Consider the following 19,852-nt stretch of genomic DNA (forward strand, 5'->3'; position numbering starts at 1 on the left):
ATTTCAACGACCGAACCAACGAACGATGCCCCATGCCTTCCTTGACATTCACATTGGAGACGCCGCGGCACACGCCGCCCTACAAAGCGCCTACGAGCGTACCATAGGCTTTATAGCCGCAAAAAGCAGCGAACTCGCCGTTGACCCACTTTGCAAGCCAGAAGATCTCGCAGATTGGCAACAGGAGATGGCTGTCGAAATGTACAATTCAGACCCAACCTGGCAGGAAAAGGTAAAATACGGCCTCTGAATAGGGCACACTTCACACCCAGTGTGAACGTGTGGGTTTTAGCGTTTTTGTATGAGGCAGGACACATTTGCTGAATTTTTCTTCCTGCATAAACAGGGGCCCATCAGACTGACCCCACCACCACCACCACGGGGAGGTCGAATCCTATTCACACTCTACGCCGACAAATGTCCCAAAACCGTTACAAATTTCCTCGCCCTTTGCACTGGATCAAAGGGCCTGTCTAAATCCACCAAAAAGCCATTACACTACAAATCCATTCCCATCCACCGCATCGTACGGGGTTTCGTCGCGCAAGGAGGAGATATCACCCGTTATGACGGATCAGGAGGAGACAGTATCTACGGCGGAACGTTCAACGATGAAAAAGAGGGGCTTAAACTCAAGTTTGAAAAAGGGGTGTTGGCTATGGCGAATTCCGGAAAGAATAGCAATACGAGTCAGTTTTTTGTTACGTTGGGTGAGGATCCAAAGAAATTGGCTAAAATGGATGGAAAGTATGTTGTCTTTGGGAAAGTTGTGGAGGGATGGGAGGTTTTGGACTTGTTGGATGCTGTTGGCACAGATGATGGGCGGCCTAGGGATCAAGTGCAAATTGTCGATTGTGGGGAACTACCTTAGAATCATTTTTCAGTAGATTGCTGCAATGGAAAAGAGTCTTTTTGATTCGTTTAATGTTGGATTTGGCAAGCACTACGATTACTCTGTAACGTCTCGCTGCTTTAACCGAGCACTGGAAGACCTTTGGACGCACTCTGCCATGTGTTTGCACAGTCTGCTGGACCATTATCTTCCATTTTCATCTCATCGTTTTTTGCATCATCTTGCCATGTTAAACCTTTTCCGTGCTCAGAGCGTCATCGTTTGAACACGGCCTGTGTTAAACTGGTGGGTTCATGATTCCAATCACATCATAACCATAGCAATGATTTCCAAATATGGTTATATAGAGAGCATTGGAGTGTGTTCCATCCACCTTCCGGAACCATCTGGCAATTTGTGTGTCATCTCGTACGGATGCTTCGTCATCATTTGGATAGTGTTATAAAAACGCAACCCTTTGGGCTTTCCCCCCCGTCGTTGTTTGAACTTATTGTTTACAAGAAGAAATGAATCCGGAAAACTTTACGGATAAAACGACTGCTATCCTAAACCGGGCACAGGAACTTGCCCGCGAGTTTGCGCACGTTCAACTAGCGCCCATTCATATCGCCTCGGCCCTCTTTGACGACGACGATGGCCTCGTTCGCTCCATAATAACAAAAGCGGGGGGTGACCCTGCTTTAGCGGAACGCAAATTAAAGTCCCTCCTCGTTCGACAGCCTACACAGGACCCGCCACCCGACCAGATATCGTTCCATCCAAACACAATGAAGGTCCTTCGCATGGCGGACGATATTCGGAAAAAGCAGAAAGACACACATCTCAGTATTGACCACTTGATCCTTGCGCTGATGGAGCAAAGTGAGATCATGGGCGCCCTTTCAGAGGCTGGTGTGACAAAGAAGGCTCTCGAAAACGCCATTCAACAAGTTAGAGGAAACCGACGGGTCGATTCCAAAAGCGCCGATTCAACATACGAGGCTCTATCTAAATACGCGGTCGATCTTGTCGCCATGGCCGAGGAAGGCAAGCTTGATCCGTGCATTGGACGTGATGATGAGATCCGCCGTGTGATACGCGTCCTTGCTCGCCGAACTAAAAATAATCCCGTACTGGTTGGTGAGCCCGGTGTCGGTAAGACGGCCATTGTGGAAGGACTAGCTCAGCGTATCGTGAGAAAAGATGTCCCGGCATCCTTGCAAGCGAGAATCTATTCACTTGACATGGGTGCCTTGATTGCGGGTGCGAAATACCGTGGAGAGTTTGAGGAACGTCTCAAGGCTGTTTTGAAGGAGGTCAAGGACGCCGAAGGTAATATTATCATGTTCATCGACGAGATACACACGGTCCTCGGCGCCGGCAAGACAGAAGGATCGATGGACGCCGCCAATCTTCTTAAACCTATGCTTGCTCGTGGCGAACTTCGGTTGATCGGCGCGACCACGCTCGGCGAATATCAAAAATACGTGGAAAAAGATGCAGCCTTTGAGCGCCGTTTCCAGATGGTGATGGTTGGTGAACCTTCGGTGGAAGCAACCATCTCGATTTTACGTGGTATTCGGGAGAAATGGGAGACCTTCCACGGTGTCCGCATTCTTGATGCTGCTCTTGTCACGGCTGCGACACTAGCCGATCGATACATTACGAACCGATTCCTCCCTGACAAGGCAATTGACCTGGTAGACGAAGCATGCGCGAACACACGTGTTCAACTTGACTCGCAACCCGAAATTATCGATACACTCGAACGAAAGCATCTGCAACTTGAAGTCGAAGCCACTGCCCTTGCGAAAGAGAATGACCCGGCCTCCCAGCAACGACTACAAAAGGTTCGCGAAGAAATGGCTCGCATTCGCGAACAATTGAGGCCTCTCAAGCTCCGGTATGAGCAAGAAAAGGGCCGAGTGGAGGAGATACGTGGCCTTAAGGCCAAGCTGGAGGAGCTTAAACACAAGATTTCGGAGGCTGAGCGACGCTACGATCTTGCATTGGCGGCCGACCTTCGATACTACGCTGTACCAGAGATTGAAAAGAAGATTGCAGAGCTCGAAGCAAAGCATAAAGAGGAAAAGGCACGAATGGCCGAAAATGCGACATCTGGAGCAGGTCAACTTGTTTCCGAAGTGGTCACCTCGGACCAGATCATGGAAGTCGTGGCTCGATGGACGGGAATTCCAGTGACAAAGCTCAACAAATCCCAAATTGATCGTCTACTCAATCTCGCCGATGTCTTGCATCAACGCGTCGTGGGACAAGACGAAGCTGTCAAAGCGGTTTCTGAAGCCATTCTGCGATCTCGCGCCGGCCTATCTAGTGGTGGTACGATTGGGTCCTTTTTGTTCCTAGGTCCGACGGGTGTGGGAAAAACAGAATTGGCCAAGACATTGGCAACGGAACTCTTTGACGATGACAAGAGAGGCCTTGTGCGCATTGATATGTCCGAGTATATGGAGCAACACACTGTCGCCCGTCTCATTGGTGCTCCGCCTGGTTACGTTGGATATGATGAAGGTGGCCAACTTACTGAAGCTGTGCGCCGGCATCCATACTGCGTTGTCTTGTTCGACGAGGTAGAAAAGGCCCACCCGCAAGTCCTGAATGTTCTTCTTCAAGTCTTGGACGATGGACGCCTCACGGATGGAAAAGGCCGCGTTGTAGATTTCCACAACACGGTGATCATCATGACATCCAATGTCGGATCCCACCTCCTCCAAACCCCCAAAGTTGACGAACCAGTCAAACAGGCTGTGATGATGGAAGTGCGACGAACCTTCAAGCCAGAACTCTTAAACCGGATCACAGATATTGTTATTTTCCACCCACTAGGCCATGACCATCTCCGCCAAATCGTCAAGATCCAACTCAAGGAAATTGCCAAGCGTCTCGAATCCAAGAACATTCAACTAAAGATCTCGGATGCTGCCGCTGATTTGGTCCTTGCTCGCGCTTATGACCCACTCTACGGTGCAAGGCCTTTACGCCGATACTTGGAACGTGTCCTTGTTACAAAATTGTCGAAAATGCTTATCAGTGGCGCCTTGACGGATCGCAGCGTTGCCTATGTTGAGACAGTCGAGGAGGCTGGTGACACGGTGCGTGCCAAACCCGAAGATTTGGAGGAAGGAATAGTGATTAGGGTAGAACGGGCGACTGAGAATGATATGGAGACGGATTGACTACGCTCGGACCTGAATGGTCGAATCAATGGAAGAAAACATGGGTGGGATGGACATGAAGATGGGATTGAGCAGCCGAAAAGGAAACGGCCATCGAGTAGGCTTTGAACTTTGGTTTTGTGTATATAATTTTCGGCTAGCTCTTCTTTGATTAGAGCTCTTCACTGTATACCTTTGATTTTTGCTTCTTGTATAAATATATCCATTTTCTAAAAACACAAATAACTTTGCCAACTTTATTAAACGACGGGACATGTCTGCAGGTCTTCAAATGCACATAACAAAATTAATATTCGTTCGAAAGAGTACATAATAAATACAAGGCAAAAAAGAACATACATCCAATTCACTCCCGCCCTCTTTCTTTTACCGGTTTCCTGTCAGGCATCTTCAGGATTGTCCCTGCACTAACGGTAGCACCGGCGCCGTAACAGAATTTTGTCCCGACTTTAAACTCAAGCTCAACCGAGACGTAAGCATCTTTTTCTTGTTATCCCGCTCTCGCATATTTAACAAAATATCCTTATTTCGTATGAGGGTGTCGATCATGGGCTGGAGTGGAGTTACCTTGTGAACAGTTTCAAGCACTGTAATAAAAAAAAAGAAAACATAATGTTTGAGCAAAAATCATAATCTGAACTAGAAATCCCAGAAAACGTTAACGTACTCGGTTGACAAAGGAATTCAATAAATCCAAGTTGACTTTGCGGGATATTCATATTATCTCTATCCATATAGGGACTCACAGGTAATCCCAACCGTTTCTCTTCATCCCCTTGACTAGCAAATTCCTTGATAAGACGATCTAGCCAGGCACAATAGACTGGCCATTCTCGGGTGAGGTTGGAGACGTCTGCGCATTTGATGAGCATTCGAAAGAGGAGGGCTCGGTCGTCGGGGTTCAGTTGGGGGTCAAAGGTTCCTGCAGCAGAGACCTGCCAAAACATAACAAACAAAATAATGTAGGGTTTAATCACACTTGTCTACTCCTTTGGTCTTTGCCCCATTTTTCGATTTTTTCCCTCCAACACACACCTTATTTTTAAACATGGCCAGTGTCGTAAAATGTCCAGCCATATCTGTTGCCATGACCATATCAATGACTTGTTCCCGTACTTTGCGGGCATCTTCCGTCGAAAATGCTGCAAGGATATTATTTTCTTCTTTGAGCATGATGCTAAAGCCTGTCGCCAAATGATGGTTCTCAAGAACAGAGCGGTCATTGTAGAGGATTGCTTTGGGGTTTTGAGTGACGATAAGGAAATTGTTGTTGACGCCGGGGTGATCCAGATCTGGTAGGGGTACGGGTAAGGACGAGTGCGTTAGATGGTGTTAATTTGACAAGGTATCTTGGTCACTCACCGTGGATGATCGCCGCTAGATAGGCTGCAAAACATTCGAGGTCTGTTGGGTTGAGTGTGGATGTTTTGATAAAACAGTGAATCGCTTGTAAAACATCTGCAGCGTGCGTTGCATTGTGATCTGCCAAAAACAAAAAGGTAAGTACCATAAAAGATAAAAAGTAAAATTCAAGAGGTCACTCGGGGGATGCAGGGAAATTCAAAATAGCACTCACAGGGTACTTCCGGTCGATAAACCGCTTCCACTTTTCTCAAAAATCTGGCCACACGGTCCATTGGGATTTTCAAGCGATCCCCTAATCCCCCTGCTTGCATTAAATGCATGCCCAAAACCGTTAATGGTCTCCCGCCCGTTAGAGCCTCAAACTCAAAAATCGACCACGACCAATGATCCACCGTCGATAACATATATCTCACTTTGATATTTTCCTTAAATGTATCTCCACGGTCAAGTGAAGCCCGTCGACGCAGTTCCCTTTCTTTGAGTGCCCCAACGGGCGTCAAAAGATGCGGCAAGTCAAGAAGCGGATAAGAATTAGGAAACCCAACCGACGGCCTGCCACCCGACTGAACCGACGACTGTGATCTTGACATTTCTCTATCAGGACCCGATAAACCTTCTTCAAGCGCCCCAAGTTGATCACTGGTAGTCATCGACGGGATCATGCCAGGTAAGCGTGGTATTGGAGGCTCAGATTTACTGGGACGGCCTCCTCCCTCGTCAACCATTTCGAGAACATTTTCCATCGGAGGGTGGACGTTGGAATCTCGACGGGAAACGTCCGATCGGGCGGATCGTGCTAGACGGCCTCTTCGGGAGGCTTTATTTTGACCTGGAAGTAGGTTTAACAGCCAAGCCTATAAAAGCCGTATTTTTGACGTAATGATCAGTGGAACCAGCGAAAATAGTCGAACGAAACATGACATGCAGCTACCTCTTGTTCTTGATCCAAGCCCATAAAGCCTCCACTAAGCTGTTTTCCCAGTTCCGGTGTGAAAAGTCTATCGCTATCACTGAGCCATCCCAACACCTTGCTAAGATGCTTAAACGTTGATGTATCCAGTGAAGGATTGGCCATGACACTTTTGACCGTTTGAATTGCCTTTTCTAGGGGGCTGTCCAGGTCTGCCGCTTGCAGACTGTACTGTTTCTGCAATCCTTTAAGCTTATTCTTGAGCCCTTCATTGACAGACTTTAATCCAGATGCGACAATAAACTGTCTCCGATCAGTCCGCTCCACTACCCGGGTGATCCACGTTGAAAACGCTGTCCCAACTACGAGATACCATAGAATGAATATATATGACAAGGAATTATGAGCGCTGAGGCGATCCCAGAAAATTCCGGCGTAGCATGCTACATCGATGATTCCAAATAGTAGGGTCATATGAGCTGGAAAGCAAGCCATGGATGGAATAGCAAAGACGCAAATTAAATTGAGAAGGCCGTAATTCCAAATGTCGCCTTCAGGATCAACGAATTTGGGTCTCAAGACTGATGTGAGCGCCAAAAGAGTTCCAGTTAGCTTACAAAAAAAGTCAAAGTCAAAACTTTTAAAAAATACGACTTTAGTGCACATACTGTAGTTTTGGACAACGCAGATGATCATGGCCGTACAGAAAAGCTGCTGGCATATGCGACTCATCACGTCCGCATGTGCGTATCGGTAAGCGACGAACAATATACCGAACGGAATGCCATTGCCGAGTACAAGAAAGAGTAGATCAGCTAGCCAGTTGTATCTGAAATGAAAGTATTGGACAATGGGATCAGAACGCCTTCGCCCTCTGGAATACGCTATTGCTTTTACTTACCGCTTGCCCGAGTTGCTCTCCAATGGACACCATCCGTGGGTCAACGCCGCACACCCTCGAGAATCAGAGACGAATGCAAGCACAATATATTGCGCATACACACAAACAACGGCCGATCCCATCAATAGTCCGACTCCAGCCCACCGTCGATGGTACGTTGCCCAAAACCATCGTTCATACTCCCTTTCCCGTTCCGTATCCTCAAACTTCATCATCAGCACCTTTCGCCATACATTCCAGGAAAAGTTCCAAAGCGGGCCTCGCGTCGTGGAATCCGTCAGATCTTCAGGAAAGACAACACCAGATGTGAAGCGACGAAAGAGACTGGATGGATGCGATTTTGTTACACTCGGCGTAATACTCCCCACCGCTGGACCAAACATTGGAAAATCCCATGATGCAGCCGTAGATGCAATGCCCGTCTCCGAATTCGGACCTACCCCGCTTACCCCGCTTCTGGTAGGTGCTTCTTCCTTGGACACGATCGATGTGCGACTTCCCCTACCCAGGGTCGCGTCCACCCCATATTTCAAACCATCCATTGCTACAGCTGTATCGTCCATACGTTTCCGCGATGATTCATGAAAATCCCGGCCTCTTTGTTCTTGTCGCTCCTCTGCGGGACTCAGATCCACTTGAAAAAAAGACATGAATACCCCCAGATTCTGTGCTTAGGTCATTTTGTGCGGGCGTCTAATGTGCCCTCAAGTTGTGTGTGTGTGTGTGTGTGTTTTGGGCGTCGATAGATTAAGTCATCGTCTTTAAACGCTTCCAATTGAATTATACTCCGATAAATGATCCTCAAGGGCTTCAGGCGTCGCGACACTGGGCCCAACGTGTTCTTGAATGAACGAACCCAGACTCCGACAAATGTAAATCCAGACCTATCAAACTATATCTCGTCCCAATTGCGCTAGTCAACTGGCGTATTGTTTTCATATAGTGTGAACCATCCGGTCCGGTCAAGTATCGGAACTCTGCCCACTCTATTTATTCGGAAGGCTAGACTTTTGAAAATCATAGGCTCCGCTATTGCAAAATCATATTCAAGTCTGGAGGACTTTTTTCCCAACGTGGGACTTATGTAAGGATCCTTCTACCAAGGCGTCGTTCCAACAACGGCGTGATGGGAGATCTTTTTCATTGAAAAGCCAAGGTCATATCGAAAATAGCCTTCTTGACTATGGAAATCAGAATCATGGAGCAACCAGTTAGGGTCTGAGATTAAGGGTATGATCAAAGGATCCGGAATTGGTACGGAGGTTCTCAATCCCGTCTTTGGTGTTGTAGGGCATTTAGACCTAGAGTAACTACAAATTGGGTGAGGTACCTGATACTTTGGCTAATTTGTATTATGCCGAATACGATAGACGAATGTGTCAAGCAGCTTTTGGCTTTCAACGACCAGTTGCGACAGCAGCAAGCTTCCCTCCGAAACTTGCAGGGCCAAATGAACTTGCTAATGTTGCAAGTGCAAGCGGTCGTCGACTCGGACAATCCAAATGACCCATGCTTAGCGGTACCGCCAAACATCCAATGCAGCCCTCAAATGGTCAGAGATGTCAGCACTACCTCACCTTATCCAACCTCACCGCTCATGGACGAAGAGGTAGAGCGAGCCATCAGCATGCAGTTTGATGCTGCCTCCGATATTGCCAGCGCCAGAACGCCCCCCTATGGACCTTCCGGTTTGCTCAAATCAATGTCCGGTGTTAGCGTGAGGGGACTTTTTGGCATGATTCGAAGTAAGACTGGCGACATATTTTTGGGTTCCGACGGCTCTTCAGGGCACAAAACGGCCTCACGCATTGGCTTGGCGACGATGAAAGCTATAAGCCGCGAGACGGTCAAATCTGAAAAACCCCATTGGCGTTCTATCAATAGCGTTCACACTGAAACAAGAGACATGCGGAAAAGAAGCATAACAGATCAACTTAAACCGCATTTTACTCTAGATACTTCAAGCAAGATTGACTTGAGTGAACGGAGTGAGAGCATGTCAAAATCCTTGGAGAGTCACGGTACGTAGTCTCTCCCATCTCTTCACCCAGCCCGTACTGTATGATAACTTTGTGGTATCGAACAGAATCCCTACATCAAGGATGCCCTCAAATTATCTTTTCACGAGGTAACACTACCAAAACCTGCATGAAGGCACAATTGTCTTTGCTGATCAAGGTGACTCTTGTACTGCAGAAAACGATGATTTGGAGGCTCAGGACGCAAATGATATTCGTAAGGAGGCCAGCAAAAGTGTCGTCCATCTTACGCCCCAACCAGAACCACCGGCGCCAATTCGAAAACCAGTTCCCGCAGCATCAGAGACAAAGTTGCAACGTCCCAGTCTGATTTCGAGTCTATATCTGATATATTGTGCCGTTCCTCGGTACAATGAATTCGGAGCTAAACTACTGGACACTGAGTTTGCCGTCCTGTTTAGCCAAGTGGATAATTACAACGCCTCGCACCTTTTACACCCACGGTCCGAATTCCGAACGTACTGGGATTTTTCAATGTCGTGTGCGTCATCTGGCTTTTTATTCCGTTGATGAATCAAACAAAACTGTTCTAACCTATGGAATATGTTTAGTTTTATATCTCATCATGCTGTTCGTCATTCCTATATCGGTCGGATTCCCAAAGGCGCAAGTGAATATGACGCCCTTCAGCATCAGCTTCACCTTCTTCTTCGCATGTGATAATTTAATTAATCTGTTTACTATTGCCTACCGCGAGGGTCTTCCATTAAGCACATGGGAGTCCTGCAAACGCTACCTATCTGGTCGATTCGCCCTAGATTTGTTCACAGCCCTCCCTTTGGATATCGTTTTCGCCGGATCCGATATACCCTACCCAGAGTGTTTCTTGCTTCTTCGCCTGTTCCGATTATGGAGCCTGTACACGATAGTTGTTTCCAATCCTTTGCATGGTCGCTTCAGCAACTGGTTCCAGCATGCCCTCGGTGTGGGTGGAAGTTTCATGAGTGTATGGCTCTTTGGTGCACTACTACTCATTTATTTGCATCTGTATGCGTGCGGGACCTTTTTGATGGGAAAATTGACCGGATACGTCAGTTGGGCGAATCTCCCGACCGTGCTAGAGAAATCTCCGAGTGAGCAATATACCTGGGCCTTTTTCGCGGCTATCGGAAACACCTTTCCCATCACTGGCTTCAGGTACGGGGGATAAAAAAGTTTCGATGACAAATTTCAACTGAGCGCCGCTCTCTTACTGAGGCCATCTACAGGCCAACTACCGCCTTGGAGCAATGGACTACGATCATATGTTGCCTAGTCGGTGCTCTGTTGTACGCTTCCCTCGTCGGTACAATTTCGTCCTTCAGCTTTGGTCTAGACTCTTCCGGTCGGATGTATAAACAGAAGATGGACGAAGTCAACGAGTACATGGCCTACAAAAATCTCGGCGATACCCTCAAACGCAAAGTACGATCATTCTTTCAACTCAAATACAGGGGAAAGTACTTTGATGAAGCGAGCATTCTGAAAGAATTGAATGATAGCTTGCGGCAGGTAACATTTCTCCAAAACCGGAGAAGGACCATCCTTCAATCCATCATTGATGAATTGTCCCGCGTCCAGGAAATCACTATTCACAATTGTAGAGACCTCATTGCCAAAGTAAACTTTTTATCCCGCAACGTTGGTGACGGTCGAGATCTCGATTTCCTTGGGCGTATCGCGAATGCACTCAAGGCTGTATACTACATCAAAGGAGATACGATATTTGAACAAGGAAAAGTAGGTTTACATGGATTGACCAGATGGTACACCTGACTTTAACTAACAACTACCTCTTTCAAAAAAGGTTGGAAACGAAATGTACTTTATTCTGTCAGGAATGGTCGAAATCATCGTTGCAAATAACCGCGTCGCAACATTATCAGATGGTGCCTTCTTTGGGGAAGTCGCCTTGCTAGGCCAAGTCCCTCGCACAGCGACAATTCGCGCCGCTGCCGATACTGTCGCTTATCGTCTCGACAGGTCTGACTTTGAAGCCATCTTGGCTGACTTTGACGATATGGCTATTAGAATTCGACTGGTGTATGAAGAGAGGATGGCCAAAGTTAGGAAGGAAAAGGAAATGGTGGCCAACCAGCAAGTAAATGAACCCAGTAAGAATGACAAGATTCCGGTTCCAGCAGAAAAGCCTGCTGGGATGAAGCCATCCGATGTGGGTGATCGCTTGCAGGTTTTTTATTTGCAGTCATATCGGCTTAAAAGAACATTTGATTCGACATTTAGGTTGACGAAGAGCAAGCATAGTTATATAGCATATATACCCCACTGGGAGGACAATCTCGCATGGCCAAATTAGGAAGGGGCAGGTTCTGACATGCGCTGGAAAAGCGGTTGTCGTATTCGCTCAGCATAATAATTATTGCACGGCCCAAATATTGGATACCCATTTGGTGATGGGCTACACTACAAAATGAAATCATCGCACCTTGCAATCGTGAGTGTTTCCCTCTCATCACGCACAATGATATGTGATCCAGACTCTAATGGCGAAAAGCTTGTCAAAAGGAATGTTGAGCATCCATTGGCAAGTGCACGCTGTGAGATTCGAACTCACGCCTCTTTCGAGACTGGAACTTGAGACCAGCTCCTTAGACCGCTCGGACAAGCGTGCTGTTGAAATTGCAAGTCGCTATGCTTTACAGGACGGGAATGAAAAGCACAGCAGGTAAACAGCAGGTAATGAAGGGCGATAAGAAATTTCGCTATGCCAATAACTGTCAGCAATTATGGAGTAATGGGGGGCCGCACGTTTTGCACCCAACTTTATATATCAAGTCGCTCATAAGAACAGCAAAAAATAAAAGAAATCCGGTTTGAACACAATGAGGAATACAAGCAGATTAAGCGGTAAACTCTTGAATGGAATAATCACAAACGGCACCAACGTCTGCGGCGCTTTAACGGCGAGCCGGGGGTCTCGGAGCAATATTTTATGGAACGGGTAACTCTAAGTTAAAACAAACATGCAATGGCTGGGGGGCTGAGGGGAGTGTGATCTTTTACAAGTTAGGGCTGAATCGGGGCGTTCAAAAAAACCAAGTTTCACACTCACCACTTGTCTCCAATTGCATTCAAACGCGTTTCATGTGGTTCCACAACCAGTGCATGAGAATGGAATTCAGAATGGAATCTATTGTCAAGTGGATGGAATGCACTTTATAACCTGATAAGATTTGTTGGAATGCCTCGATTTCAATTGTGTTGCATTTTAGTTATCGAGTCTTTTTGTTCTTGTTCTTTGCCCAAAACAAGCTCGATTGCTCAAGATTATATATGAATGCAAAAGGGACCCTCCCCCGCAAAACACACACACACACACTCACGAACGGACTTGCAGCGCATCTGACGACATTCATTCCCTGGGTGTGTCATATCGATACATAGCGCTTTGCTGAGTACAGTTGTAAAAAAGTTATTAAAAGTCGAGAAAGAACGTACGAAATCTCTCAAGTTGCTGAAAAGCAAGGTTGACCAACCTCATTCAACAACACAAGAAACAACTCTCAACACACACACACAAGAGATTGTTGAAGGCTCAGCATAAAATCGAATTGGAAAAAAGAAAAGGAGGTAAAAAGGCGGTTAAAATGCCACGTTTTGATGAGTTAATGGAATTTTCAATTAATTTCCTTCTCCTCGACAGGAGGTGAACAGTGTGGTTGGGCTTTTTCAACATTTTGAACAACTCCTTTACTATTTGGCACTGCCCATTACGTAGGTATTTTTGATGCGCTCGAGGGTGTCAAAAGCCTTCTTTTGCTCGCCGTGTTTTTTACGCGTTCTTCTTGGAACACTTTAACTGAAATCACACATGTTTATCCCTTTCCTTCCACACGCCAGTTCCCTCGCACGATTCGTAAAATACCCCGCACTGTCCCGATTGACGTGCGCTGCATTTGACAGTGGAAAAGCCCTGAAAGCCCAATATTTGACATCGCGTTCCCCCTCTTACAAGGTTGCAACTCTGGTTAAAGGTGCTTTGTCGTTTTTCTGCGCAGTATCGAAAACGGATCTGTCGGTATGTATGACGCTTGTCAATTGCTACTCTCGGTGAAAGCTCTATAAAGACGCCGCGTGTTCACTTGGTTCTCCATCATTGACCAATCTCTCCATTCTCCACTTTGAAGACAGTGCTCACCCAACATTGCTCTCGTGCAGCCAACCATCTCATGTTTCGCTTCTTCAAATCACGCAAGGCTCAGTCGAGCAAAGTAGAGTCGGCCCAATCAGGTTCGACCAAATCAGGGCCAGTGACGGTTATCGAAGCAGCTGTCAAATCCGCAAACCCAACACCCTCCATTCCAAGTTTGCAAAACATCACTGTCCAGCCTCCGGATTCAGCCGAATCACTAAAGAACTCATACAAGACCTCCTCGTTGCCATCCTTTACTACGGACAAGTCTGCATCCAATGGGCTCCAGCAGCAGCCCAATAGCGCCCGGCGCGAGTGGCGTCAGAGGAGGGCATCTCTCATGGTTGTTCCTCCTCCTACCCCAGCCCCCACGCCACCAACTCCGACCTCGAAGCCTGCTCCTGACATGAAACAAGCGAAAGCCCGACCTCTTTCCGCAATTGTGGAACCTTCCAGGACGAGAACTGGGACAGCTGGCGAAAATCCACATCACAGGCGCCGCAGATCATCTGTTATTGATCCTTCGACTTTGAAATTTCCGGAACTAAATAAGAGTACCGACATGACTCTCCGTGAGAAACCGACATACACCCGGGCCGATTCTGCTGTCTCCCTCGTATCATCCTCCCAAAGTTCCAACGACGACAACGAGAATATCGCATTGGGTCTGCTGTCAAAAGCATCACATTTCCTACCACCGGCGCTATCTGCTGACAAACAGAGACGACTGAGCCAAATTCCAGCCATTCCACCCGCTCCTATGCCACCCACCATGACTCCGTTTCCGCAGCTGGCGCTCGAAGACGACGATGAACTCCCGTTATTCATTGTTCAACAGGGTCTCACTGACAAAAGCGGCAAACGCGGACTACAATCTACTACTTTATCCACCAATACTGACAAGCCAAAGCATCGCCGCCATTCTCGAACTTCATCTTTTCACGCCGTCAATGTAGAGTCAGCAAACGCTTCAGTTAAACGTAGCAGAAGGTCGAGCATGTCGAGCATGAGTTCGGACTGCGTCAAAGTGACGGTTCCTCATCAGAATTATTATATGCCGATGCAATGTTCTCGAGCGTACGGTCAGCAGCGGACGACATTTGTAGATCTCAACGCAGATATTCAGGCATATGCACCTCTTCTTGCGCAGCAATATGGTTCTTGGATGGGTACTGTGGGGATGGTGAAGCAATGATTTTATAATTGTAATTATGCCAGCAGTGATTGAATTTAGGGATTGGCTTTTATCTTTCAGTATATATTGCATCCAAGTAATAGATCGCTATTAGGTTGTTCATAAACAAACCCCTTTATTGTTCTCCTTGTGCGGTAATCCGCCACCTTTCTCATTCAGAATAAAACCGTGACCTGAATATTCGATAGACCTGAAGGGCTTGCGGCTGCCTTGCCAGAATCCAGACTACTAGCTTGCGGGTTCTGTAACCCCCACACAAGTTGACAGGGACGGCCTGCAGGTTGGGAATGAGACAAGCATACATGGATATTCTCTCAATTCAGATGCCTTGCCATGATGTTTGCAAGCTTGTAAACCAAGTAAATCAGCGCTTTGAACACTTGTGTGGTTGGAGGTGTTCAAATCCGACAAGTCGGTTGCCAAGAGCGGTTGCTACCCTATCCGGTTAAAAATTTGCGAACCTGGTCATGCAAATTTATTCGGTGGCACAGCTGCTCATCCATTCCCCCCCTTGTTGACGAAAGTGGAACGAAACCTCTCCCGTCAACACCAACTTGTCGTTTTGTTGAAATCTCGTCGACATTTTGCAGTTTGTTCTTCCTCGCATTTCTCGTCCATTGAACTAGGGGAATTGCCTGTCGCTCGGAGCTTCCAAATATTCTCTGCAAATAACGTTCCGTCAGAGTTGCATTCACCTGCCGGTCGGTTGTTAATCCGAGTGAAATCGATTTGACATTGTTTCGCAATTGTTGGAGCAGTTTCCAATTACTAGGTAGGTTCAGACAGGGACGAATATTAGACATAGTTTGGACTTTCTGAAATATACTATAATGTCTGCGGGCATAGCGTTTGAACTGACATTTGTTCCTCTCCCCAGCATTACTGGTACCGGCGGAAAAGCGTACCACAAGCACCGCATACTCTTTTATTTGCTACAAAAATAGGCCTCAGTCAATCAAAGGAAGAAAAAGGATCATCATCTCATCCGCACATTTCCCGTCATCCCCTTGCCCCGAGCGGTTGTTCCCATGTATACCGAAGTGCGAACAGCAGCCACGTTTCTCGCCAAATTCCTGCAAAGCAAATCCTCATCTGCTTCCGCAACGGCAGAACGTCTACTGACGTTTGAGCAGGCCCTTGTGGATCGGCTGATGGAAAGATTCAAAGGACATTGGGATCCGCAGCGGCCTTGTAAAGGAAACGCGTTTAGAGCAGTCTGTGTATTGAATGGAGTGGTGGATCGTGTTGTGGTGGAAGCGCTGATGGCTGCGGGAATAAAAGCAGAAGGTAAGTTCTCTCCGCCCAAAGAGCGAAAAGAGGATAGCAGTCCTTTCATCATGGTTCCGCCATCTAAGGTTCAACACTAACCCTCTTTATCAGAACTCAACTTCCCAACAGAACTCGTGCTATGGATTGATCCACATTGCGTAAGTTATCGGATCGGCGATTTTGGCCAGGTCGTAACGGTATGGGAGAACAAGACTGCGTTAGATTCGGACGCTGTCGAGGTGCCCCATTTTTTCAAAACGAATAACCGGACGAGATCCCCGTCGTTCGGCCGCTCTCAAGCGCAGACGCCACCACCCATGTCGCAAGGACAACCCCAGACCCCCCCACCTTTATCTTCCATGCACCCCCACTCGCAATATCCTTATCAAAAAGCCGTGATGGCCAATTGATTTTTTTGTTATGAATTATCACTCTGTGTCTCTTATCTTGTGTAAGATGGATCTTCTGCTGTACAAAGTTTGTATTGTCATTAATTACATACAATCCGTTTTATGTCTGTGTTTTCTGTGGGCGATTGATGCTTGCGATGGATTACCATCTTGTTGATGATTACCCTTTGTGATGTCGTCACGTGATAGAATGAAATGGAAATCAGAACTGAATCGCTGCCTCCACTGGTGCCCAATCTATCCGAAAGGAAATCCATCTAGTTCCCACGTTCTGCATTACTTCTTTGTACAGCAAGAAACAGCCATTGCTGTGCAGTCATCGTTGCTTCTTGTCGTGATATAGGCAACACACTTCTCCAGGCGGATTACTTGTTCATATTCCCACGAGGTAAACTGCTTTTGTGTACGGGCGTTGTTTTCTCCGCTGGATGCGTTTTGATCGCTGAGCTGACATTTCCTTATGCCAATTGGCGTACAGAGTCTTTAATATACCCAAGGTAGTGGCGTTCTCACCCCAGTTCTTATGGTTGTGTTGTCGTTGTTCTCTGGTGCTGGGCACTTGAGGACGGTATATGAATGGGCAAGGACTTCGGGACTTGTGAGCTAATTGATATCGCACGGGCCAATTCCCGTTGCGGCGTGAGTAGAAGACATCTTTCTGACCCTGTGTATGCTTTTTCTGATCCTGTTGGGATAGCATTCGGATGTGGGACGCGGGCGCTTACGATGTAAATTCCGCTAACGGATATGATCCTTCGTATTATGGAGCCGAATGGAATGGATATCAGGATGTTGGCGACCCGGCGCCGCCGGGAGTTGATCCTGCGCCCCCTGGAGTAGATCAAGGTTGGTGATCGATGACATGTTTTTTTACGTTCATTGACGTGTAAGCTGACAAGTTGTTTGCCATGAATCTAGCTCAAGGTTGGTCAACAACAGGGCAACAATGGGCAGAACACACAGAGTCTGGGGCTCAGTCGGGTGTTCCCACCGCCAGCACAATAGAACCCGTAGTTGAGACCTCATCAGTGTCGACACTTCAAGCACCAGACTCTAATGGCAAAATTGATCCACCTAGCGCTGTAGCTGGTGCGGCAGCTGCTATACCGTCGGAAGGGGCTGAGGCAACGGCGTCTGCTGTGCAAGGAGATTGGTCACAGTACCAGGGGTATGACTATACGGCCTACAGTGGCTATGGATATTATGACCCTAACACCGCCTACTATGGAACCGCTGGATATCAGTATACGGGACAAGCTTATGGCCAATATTACGGTACTGCATATGCTGCTGCTGCGGGTATGGGTCCAGGCGATGGAAAGATCCTTTTGAGTGTCGAATATGGCTGCTAATCATCCGACATTCCTTGTAGCGGCCCCTAAAGAAATCCACAATCCTTTTGAAGAAATGAAAAAGAAGCAAGTTGAAGAAGCGAAACCAGTTGAGAAGAAGGTTGTAGAGAAAAGGAAAGTTGTTGTTATCCGACCAAAGCTTGGCCCAAAGGACAAACATGGCGTAAAATTGGAGAATGCTTCGGATCAGGAAAAGCTGGACAGCACAGAGAAAGAGCCTTCTGCAAGTAACGGCTGTGCTAATGGTCATAATCTGCAGAATGTAATACCTGTTGCTCGTCTTGATAAGCAACCTGAGCAGGGCGACGTGAGCGTTCAAGCTGCCCAGCTGGATATCAATGATCAGGTTGACAAACTGGTTAAAGAGGTACATGCGGCGAGAAGCTTGAAAGAAGATAATGGCCGGACTGCGAAGAAAGAGGTTAGTGCTAAACGGAATTCTCTTCCAAATTGATGGTCCAAGCGAGTACTTAGTAACCTGCTGTTATTAGCCTGCAGCGAGAGCCATGGCAGATGAGACTAGTAAGCCCACAGGTGCCGGCTCTTTGGAAGTCGCATTGCAAGAAAAGGAAAATATAACAGGGGGTGGCGACGGCAGTTTAAAATACGGCGACCGAGCAGGCTCGATTAAAGACAACGACGCTGAGGTGAGAGCGCCTAGAGTTAATGGCGAAAAGATATTGGAGGAGGCGGCAGGTACGTCCTCGTTGGGGGCCCTTCCTGTACCAAGTGCTCTTTGCTGATAATCTTATTTCCAAAGATATGGATGTTGATCCCTCTGATGACGATGAACTCGTTCTGACAGATTCGGATGAACCGAAAGCATTACGGTCGCGGGTTCTAGCTGATAAACGAGCCGCCGCAGCGAACAACCGAGTTGAATTACGTATTGGTCAAGGCCGAACATCGTCGTCAGCAGCTGTTCCTTTCTTCGTGGAAGGAACAGACGTAAATGGAGATACCAAAGGGAGCAGAGTGTCCATGACAAGCAAGCAAATCAGTAGCCGAAATGCAGCAGCTGAAGCTTTAGCTGCTGCTCGGGCAGCAGCAGCTAACATAAATAAAAGGGAGGGGTATCGTGATGATCACCGTCCACGGCGGGGACGAGGACGTGACAGGTACACTTCGAGACGGTATGGAAGGTACCGAAGGTCGTCACGATCCCCGTCCATGTCTCGATCGCGGTCGCGTTCAAGGTCTCGTCCCCGGTCTCGTTCCATGTCCAAATCGCGTTCTCCTGACCGCCGCCGGCACAGCAATGGACGCACATTATCGCCGTCAAACTTATCTGCAGGCGACCGGTCATATCATTCAAAGCGCGATGTGCCGAGGCGCCGTTCGCCATCAGCTGAGTATCGTCCTTCGCAGACTAATCGTGACGCTAAGGGAAGGCGCGCCGACGTGCATGAGTTCCCGGCTTATTCCCACCACACTAGCGACATACGACGTGGAACCAATGCGTTAGGACGTGACGGGGAAGAGCGTCCAATTCGTCGACGTTCCAGATCGCCATTGAAGCATTCTTTGGCTGAGCCGGGTTTAAGTTCGGATAGTGCGTCTGAGAGTGAGGCTGCAATTGGCATCGATGCTGCTAAGTTGTCCCGGAAGGAAGGCGATAAGTCTGGAGAACGCCATCACAGAGATAGTAGCAAACGCAGCAAGCACCGTCGTCACAAATCCAGCCGCAGTTCCCGTACGGAGAAACAGGACAGCGACACGGAATCCCTTCAACCAGAAGGAAAACTTTTAGACGATGCCTCTTTGGAAGCGGATGTCCGTCGTGAACATAAGACAAGTCCTAGCAGTGGCAGAAAAGAGCACAGAAGCAGCAAGCACAAGCACAGCCGTCACAAAAGCAGTCGGCATAAATCCAGTTCATCTAGCAAGCGCGAAGAAAACGAAGAGGGACGACACCGATCACGCCGTAAGCGTGAGGATGAGGAAACTCACGACGAACGAGCAAAGAGGAGACGAGAGTTGGACGAGAAGGCAGACAGTGGGATCACCGTACATTAACTAACCATGCATGGATATGTGTAGGATTTCCATCTTGTGAACACGGTGGCCAGTGGTTTGCAACGGAAAGGGCCAGACATTGTATTCTAATTCTTTGAAATATCATCATGTGCCTTTCTTCTCTTGGATGTGCCATTTCATGAAATGTGTTCTGTTTATCATATCCATGTGCCTATGTAGTTATTTCATATTCAGTTCATTCTTCCTCCTCTTCTGTCGCGTGGCTTGGGTCCT

General features: G+C 47.6%; 7 protein-coding genes and 1 non-coding gene across 8 annotated transcripts; 6 read left to right on the forward strand and 2 right to left on the reverse strand.

Annotated features, from left to right (window-relative positions):
* Positions 1 to 25: 25 nt before the first annotated feature.
* SPPG_05495 (uncharacterized protein) lies at positions 26 to 871 on the forward strand (the record flags this gene model as incomplete). The annotated part of the gene is made up of 2 exons (XM_016753703.1): positions 26 to 232; positions 347 to 871. 2 exons carry the CDS (start codon positions 26 to 28, stop codon positions 869 to 871), a joined length of 732 nt encoding a protein of 243 aa, XP_016607279.1.
* A 408-nt stretch (positions 872 to 1,279) lies between these two features.
* Positions 1,280 to 4,262, forward strand: SPPG_05496 (ATP-dependent chaperone ClpB). Its single transcript, XM_016753704.1, has one exon. The coding sequence runs from the start codon at positions 1,360 to 1,362 to the stop codon at positions 4,027 to 4,029; it is 2,670 nt and encodes an 889-aa protein (XP_016607280.1). The 5' UTR covers positions 1,280 to 1,359; the 3' UTR covers positions 4,030 to 4,262.
* Positions 4,263 to 4,286: 24 nt separating this feature from the next.
* On the reverse strand, positions 4,287 to 7,855 carry SPPG_05497 (uncharacterized protein; the record flags this gene model as incomplete). The annotated part of the gene is made up of 8 exons (XM_016753705.1): positions 4,287 to 4,616; positions 4,697 to 4,964; positions 5,065 to 5,321; positions 5,392 to 5,511; positions 5,606 to 6,248; positions 6,326 to 6,885; positions 6,973 to 7,133; positions 7,206 to 7,855. The coding sequence occupies 8 exons, from the start codon at positions 7,853 to 7,855 to the stop codon at positions 4,420 to 4,422; spliced, it is 2,856 nt and encodes a 951-aa protein (XP_016607281.1). The 3' UTR covers positions 4,287 to 4,419.
* A 407-nt stretch (positions 7,856 to 8,262) lies between these two features.
* Positions 8,263 to 11,667, forward strand: SPPG_05498 (uncharacterized protein). Its single transcript, XM_016753706.1, has 10 exons — positions 8,263 to 8,289; positions 8,378 to 8,435; positions 8,496 to 9,226; positions 9,292 to 9,333; positions 9,402 to 9,725; positions 9,796 to 10,381; positions 10,453 to 10,735; positions 10,805 to 10,963; positions 11,031 to 11,396; positions 11,468 to 11,667. The coding sequence occupies exons 3-10, from the start codon at positions 8,560 to 8,562 to the stop codon at positions 11,486 to 11,488; spliced, it is 2,448 nt and encodes an 815-aa protein (XP_016607282.1). The 5' UTR covers positions 8,263 to 8,289; positions 8,378 to 8,435; positions 8,496 to 8,559; the 3' UTR covers positions 11,489 to 11,667.
* A 106-nt stretch (positions 11,668 to 11,773) lies between these two features.
* On the reverse strand, positions 11,774 to 11,855 carry SPPG_10118. The gene has a single exon. It is a non-coding gene; the product is annotated as a tRNA-Leu (tRNA).
* Positions 11,856 to 12,449: 594 nt separating this feature from the next.
* Positions 12,450 to 14,738, forward strand: SPPG_05499 (uncharacterized protein). Its single transcript, XM_016753707.1, has 4 exons — positions 12,450 to 12,814; positions 12,888 to 12,958; positions 13,085 to 13,262; positions 13,372 to 14,738. The coding sequence occupies exon 4, from the start codon at positions 13,414 to 13,416 to the stop codon at positions 14,569 to 14,571; it is 1,158 nt and encodes a 385-aa protein (XP_016607283.1). The 5' UTR covers positions 12,450 to 12,814; positions 12,888 to 12,958; positions 13,085 to 13,262; positions 13,372 to 13,413; the 3' UTR covers positions 14,572 to 14,738.
* A 362-nt stretch (positions 14,739 to 15,100) lies between these two features.
* On the forward strand, positions 15,101 to 16,361 carry SPPG_05500 (uncharacterized protein). Its single transcript, XM_016753708.1, has 3 exons — positions 15,101 to 15,343; positions 15,449 to 15,858; positions 15,952 to 16,361. The coding sequence occupies exons 2-3, from the start codon at positions 15,600 to 15,602 to the stop codon at positions 16,248 to 16,250; spliced, it is 558 nt and encodes a 185-aa protein (XP_016607284.1). The 5' UTR covers positions 15,101 to 15,343; positions 15,449 to 15,599; the 3' UTR covers positions 16,251 to 16,361.
* Positions 16,362 to 16,480: 119 nt separating this feature from the next.
* SPPG_05501 (uncharacterized protein) lies at positions 16,481 to 19,827 on the forward strand. The gene is made up of 7 exons (XM_016753709.1): positions 16,481 to 16,638; positions 16,729 to 16,889; positions 16,948 to 17,096; positions 17,169 to 17,549; positions 17,623 to 18,023; positions 18,094 to 18,298; positions 18,363 to 19,827. Exons 3-7 carry the CDS (start codon positions 16,955 to 16,957, stop codon positions 19,616 to 19,618), a joined length of 2,385 nt encoding a protein of 794 aa, XP_016607285.1. The 5' UTR covers positions 16,481 to 16,638; positions 16,729 to 16,889; positions 16,948 to 16,954; the 3' UTR covers positions 19,619 to 19,827.
* The last annotated feature ends 25 nt before the right edge of the window (positions 19,828 to 19,852 follow it).

This window comes from Spizellomyces punctatus (assembly GCF_000182565.1).
Source record: "Spizellomyces punctatus DAOM BR117 chromosome Unknown supercont1.9, whole genome shotgun sequence".
Taxonomy (NCBI): domain Eukaryota; kingdom Fungi; phylum Chytridiomycota; class Chytridiomycetes; order Spizellomycetales; family Spizellomycetaceae; genus Spizellomyces; species Spizellomyces punctatus.

Excerpts from the sequence above, each read along its gene's own strand:
- SPPG_05496 (XM_016753704.1), top strand. The coding sequence starts at position 1,360 with ATGAATCCGGAAAACTTTACGGATAAAACGACTGCTATCCTAAACCGG.
- SPPG_05498 (XM_016753706.1), top strand. The coding sequence starts at position 8,560 with ATGCCGAATACGATAGACGAATGTGTCAAGCAGCTTTTGGCTTTCAAC. Across the intron at positions 9,227-9,291 it reads AAAATCCTTGGAGAGTCACG|AATCCCTACATCAAGGATGC; the intron begins GTACGTAGTCTC and ends GGTATCGAACAG. Across the intron at positions 10,736-10,804 it reads TGAATGATAGCTTGCGGCAG|GAAATCACTATTCACAATTG; the intron begins GTAACATTTCTC and ends TCCCGCGTCCAG.
- SPPG_05499 (XM_016753707.1), top strand. The coding sequence starts at position 13,414 with ATGTTTCGCTTCTTCAAATCACGCAAGGCTCAGTCGAGCAAAGTAGAG.
- SPPG_05500 (XM_016753708.1), top strand. The coding sequence starts at position 15,600 with ATGTATACCGAAGTGCGAACAGCAGCCACGTTTCTCGCCAAATTCCTG. Across the intron at positions 15,859-15,951 it reads TGCGGGAATAAAAGCAGAAG|AACTCAACTTCCCAACAGAA; the intron begins GTAAGTTCTCTC and ends CCTCTTTATCAG.
- SPPG_05501 (XM_016753709.1), top strand. The coding sequence starts at position 16,955 with ATGTGGGACGCGGGCGCTTACGATGTAAATTCCGCTAACGGATATGAT. Across the intron at positions 17,550-17,622 it reads TGCATATGCTGCTGCTGCGG|CGGCCCCTAAAGAAATCCAC; the intron begins GTATGGGTCCAG and ends CATTCCTTGTAG. Across the intron at positions 18,299-18,362 it reads GATATTGGAGGAGGCGGCAG|ATATGGATGTTGATCCCTCT; the intron begins GTACGTCCTCGT and ends TTATTTCCAAAG.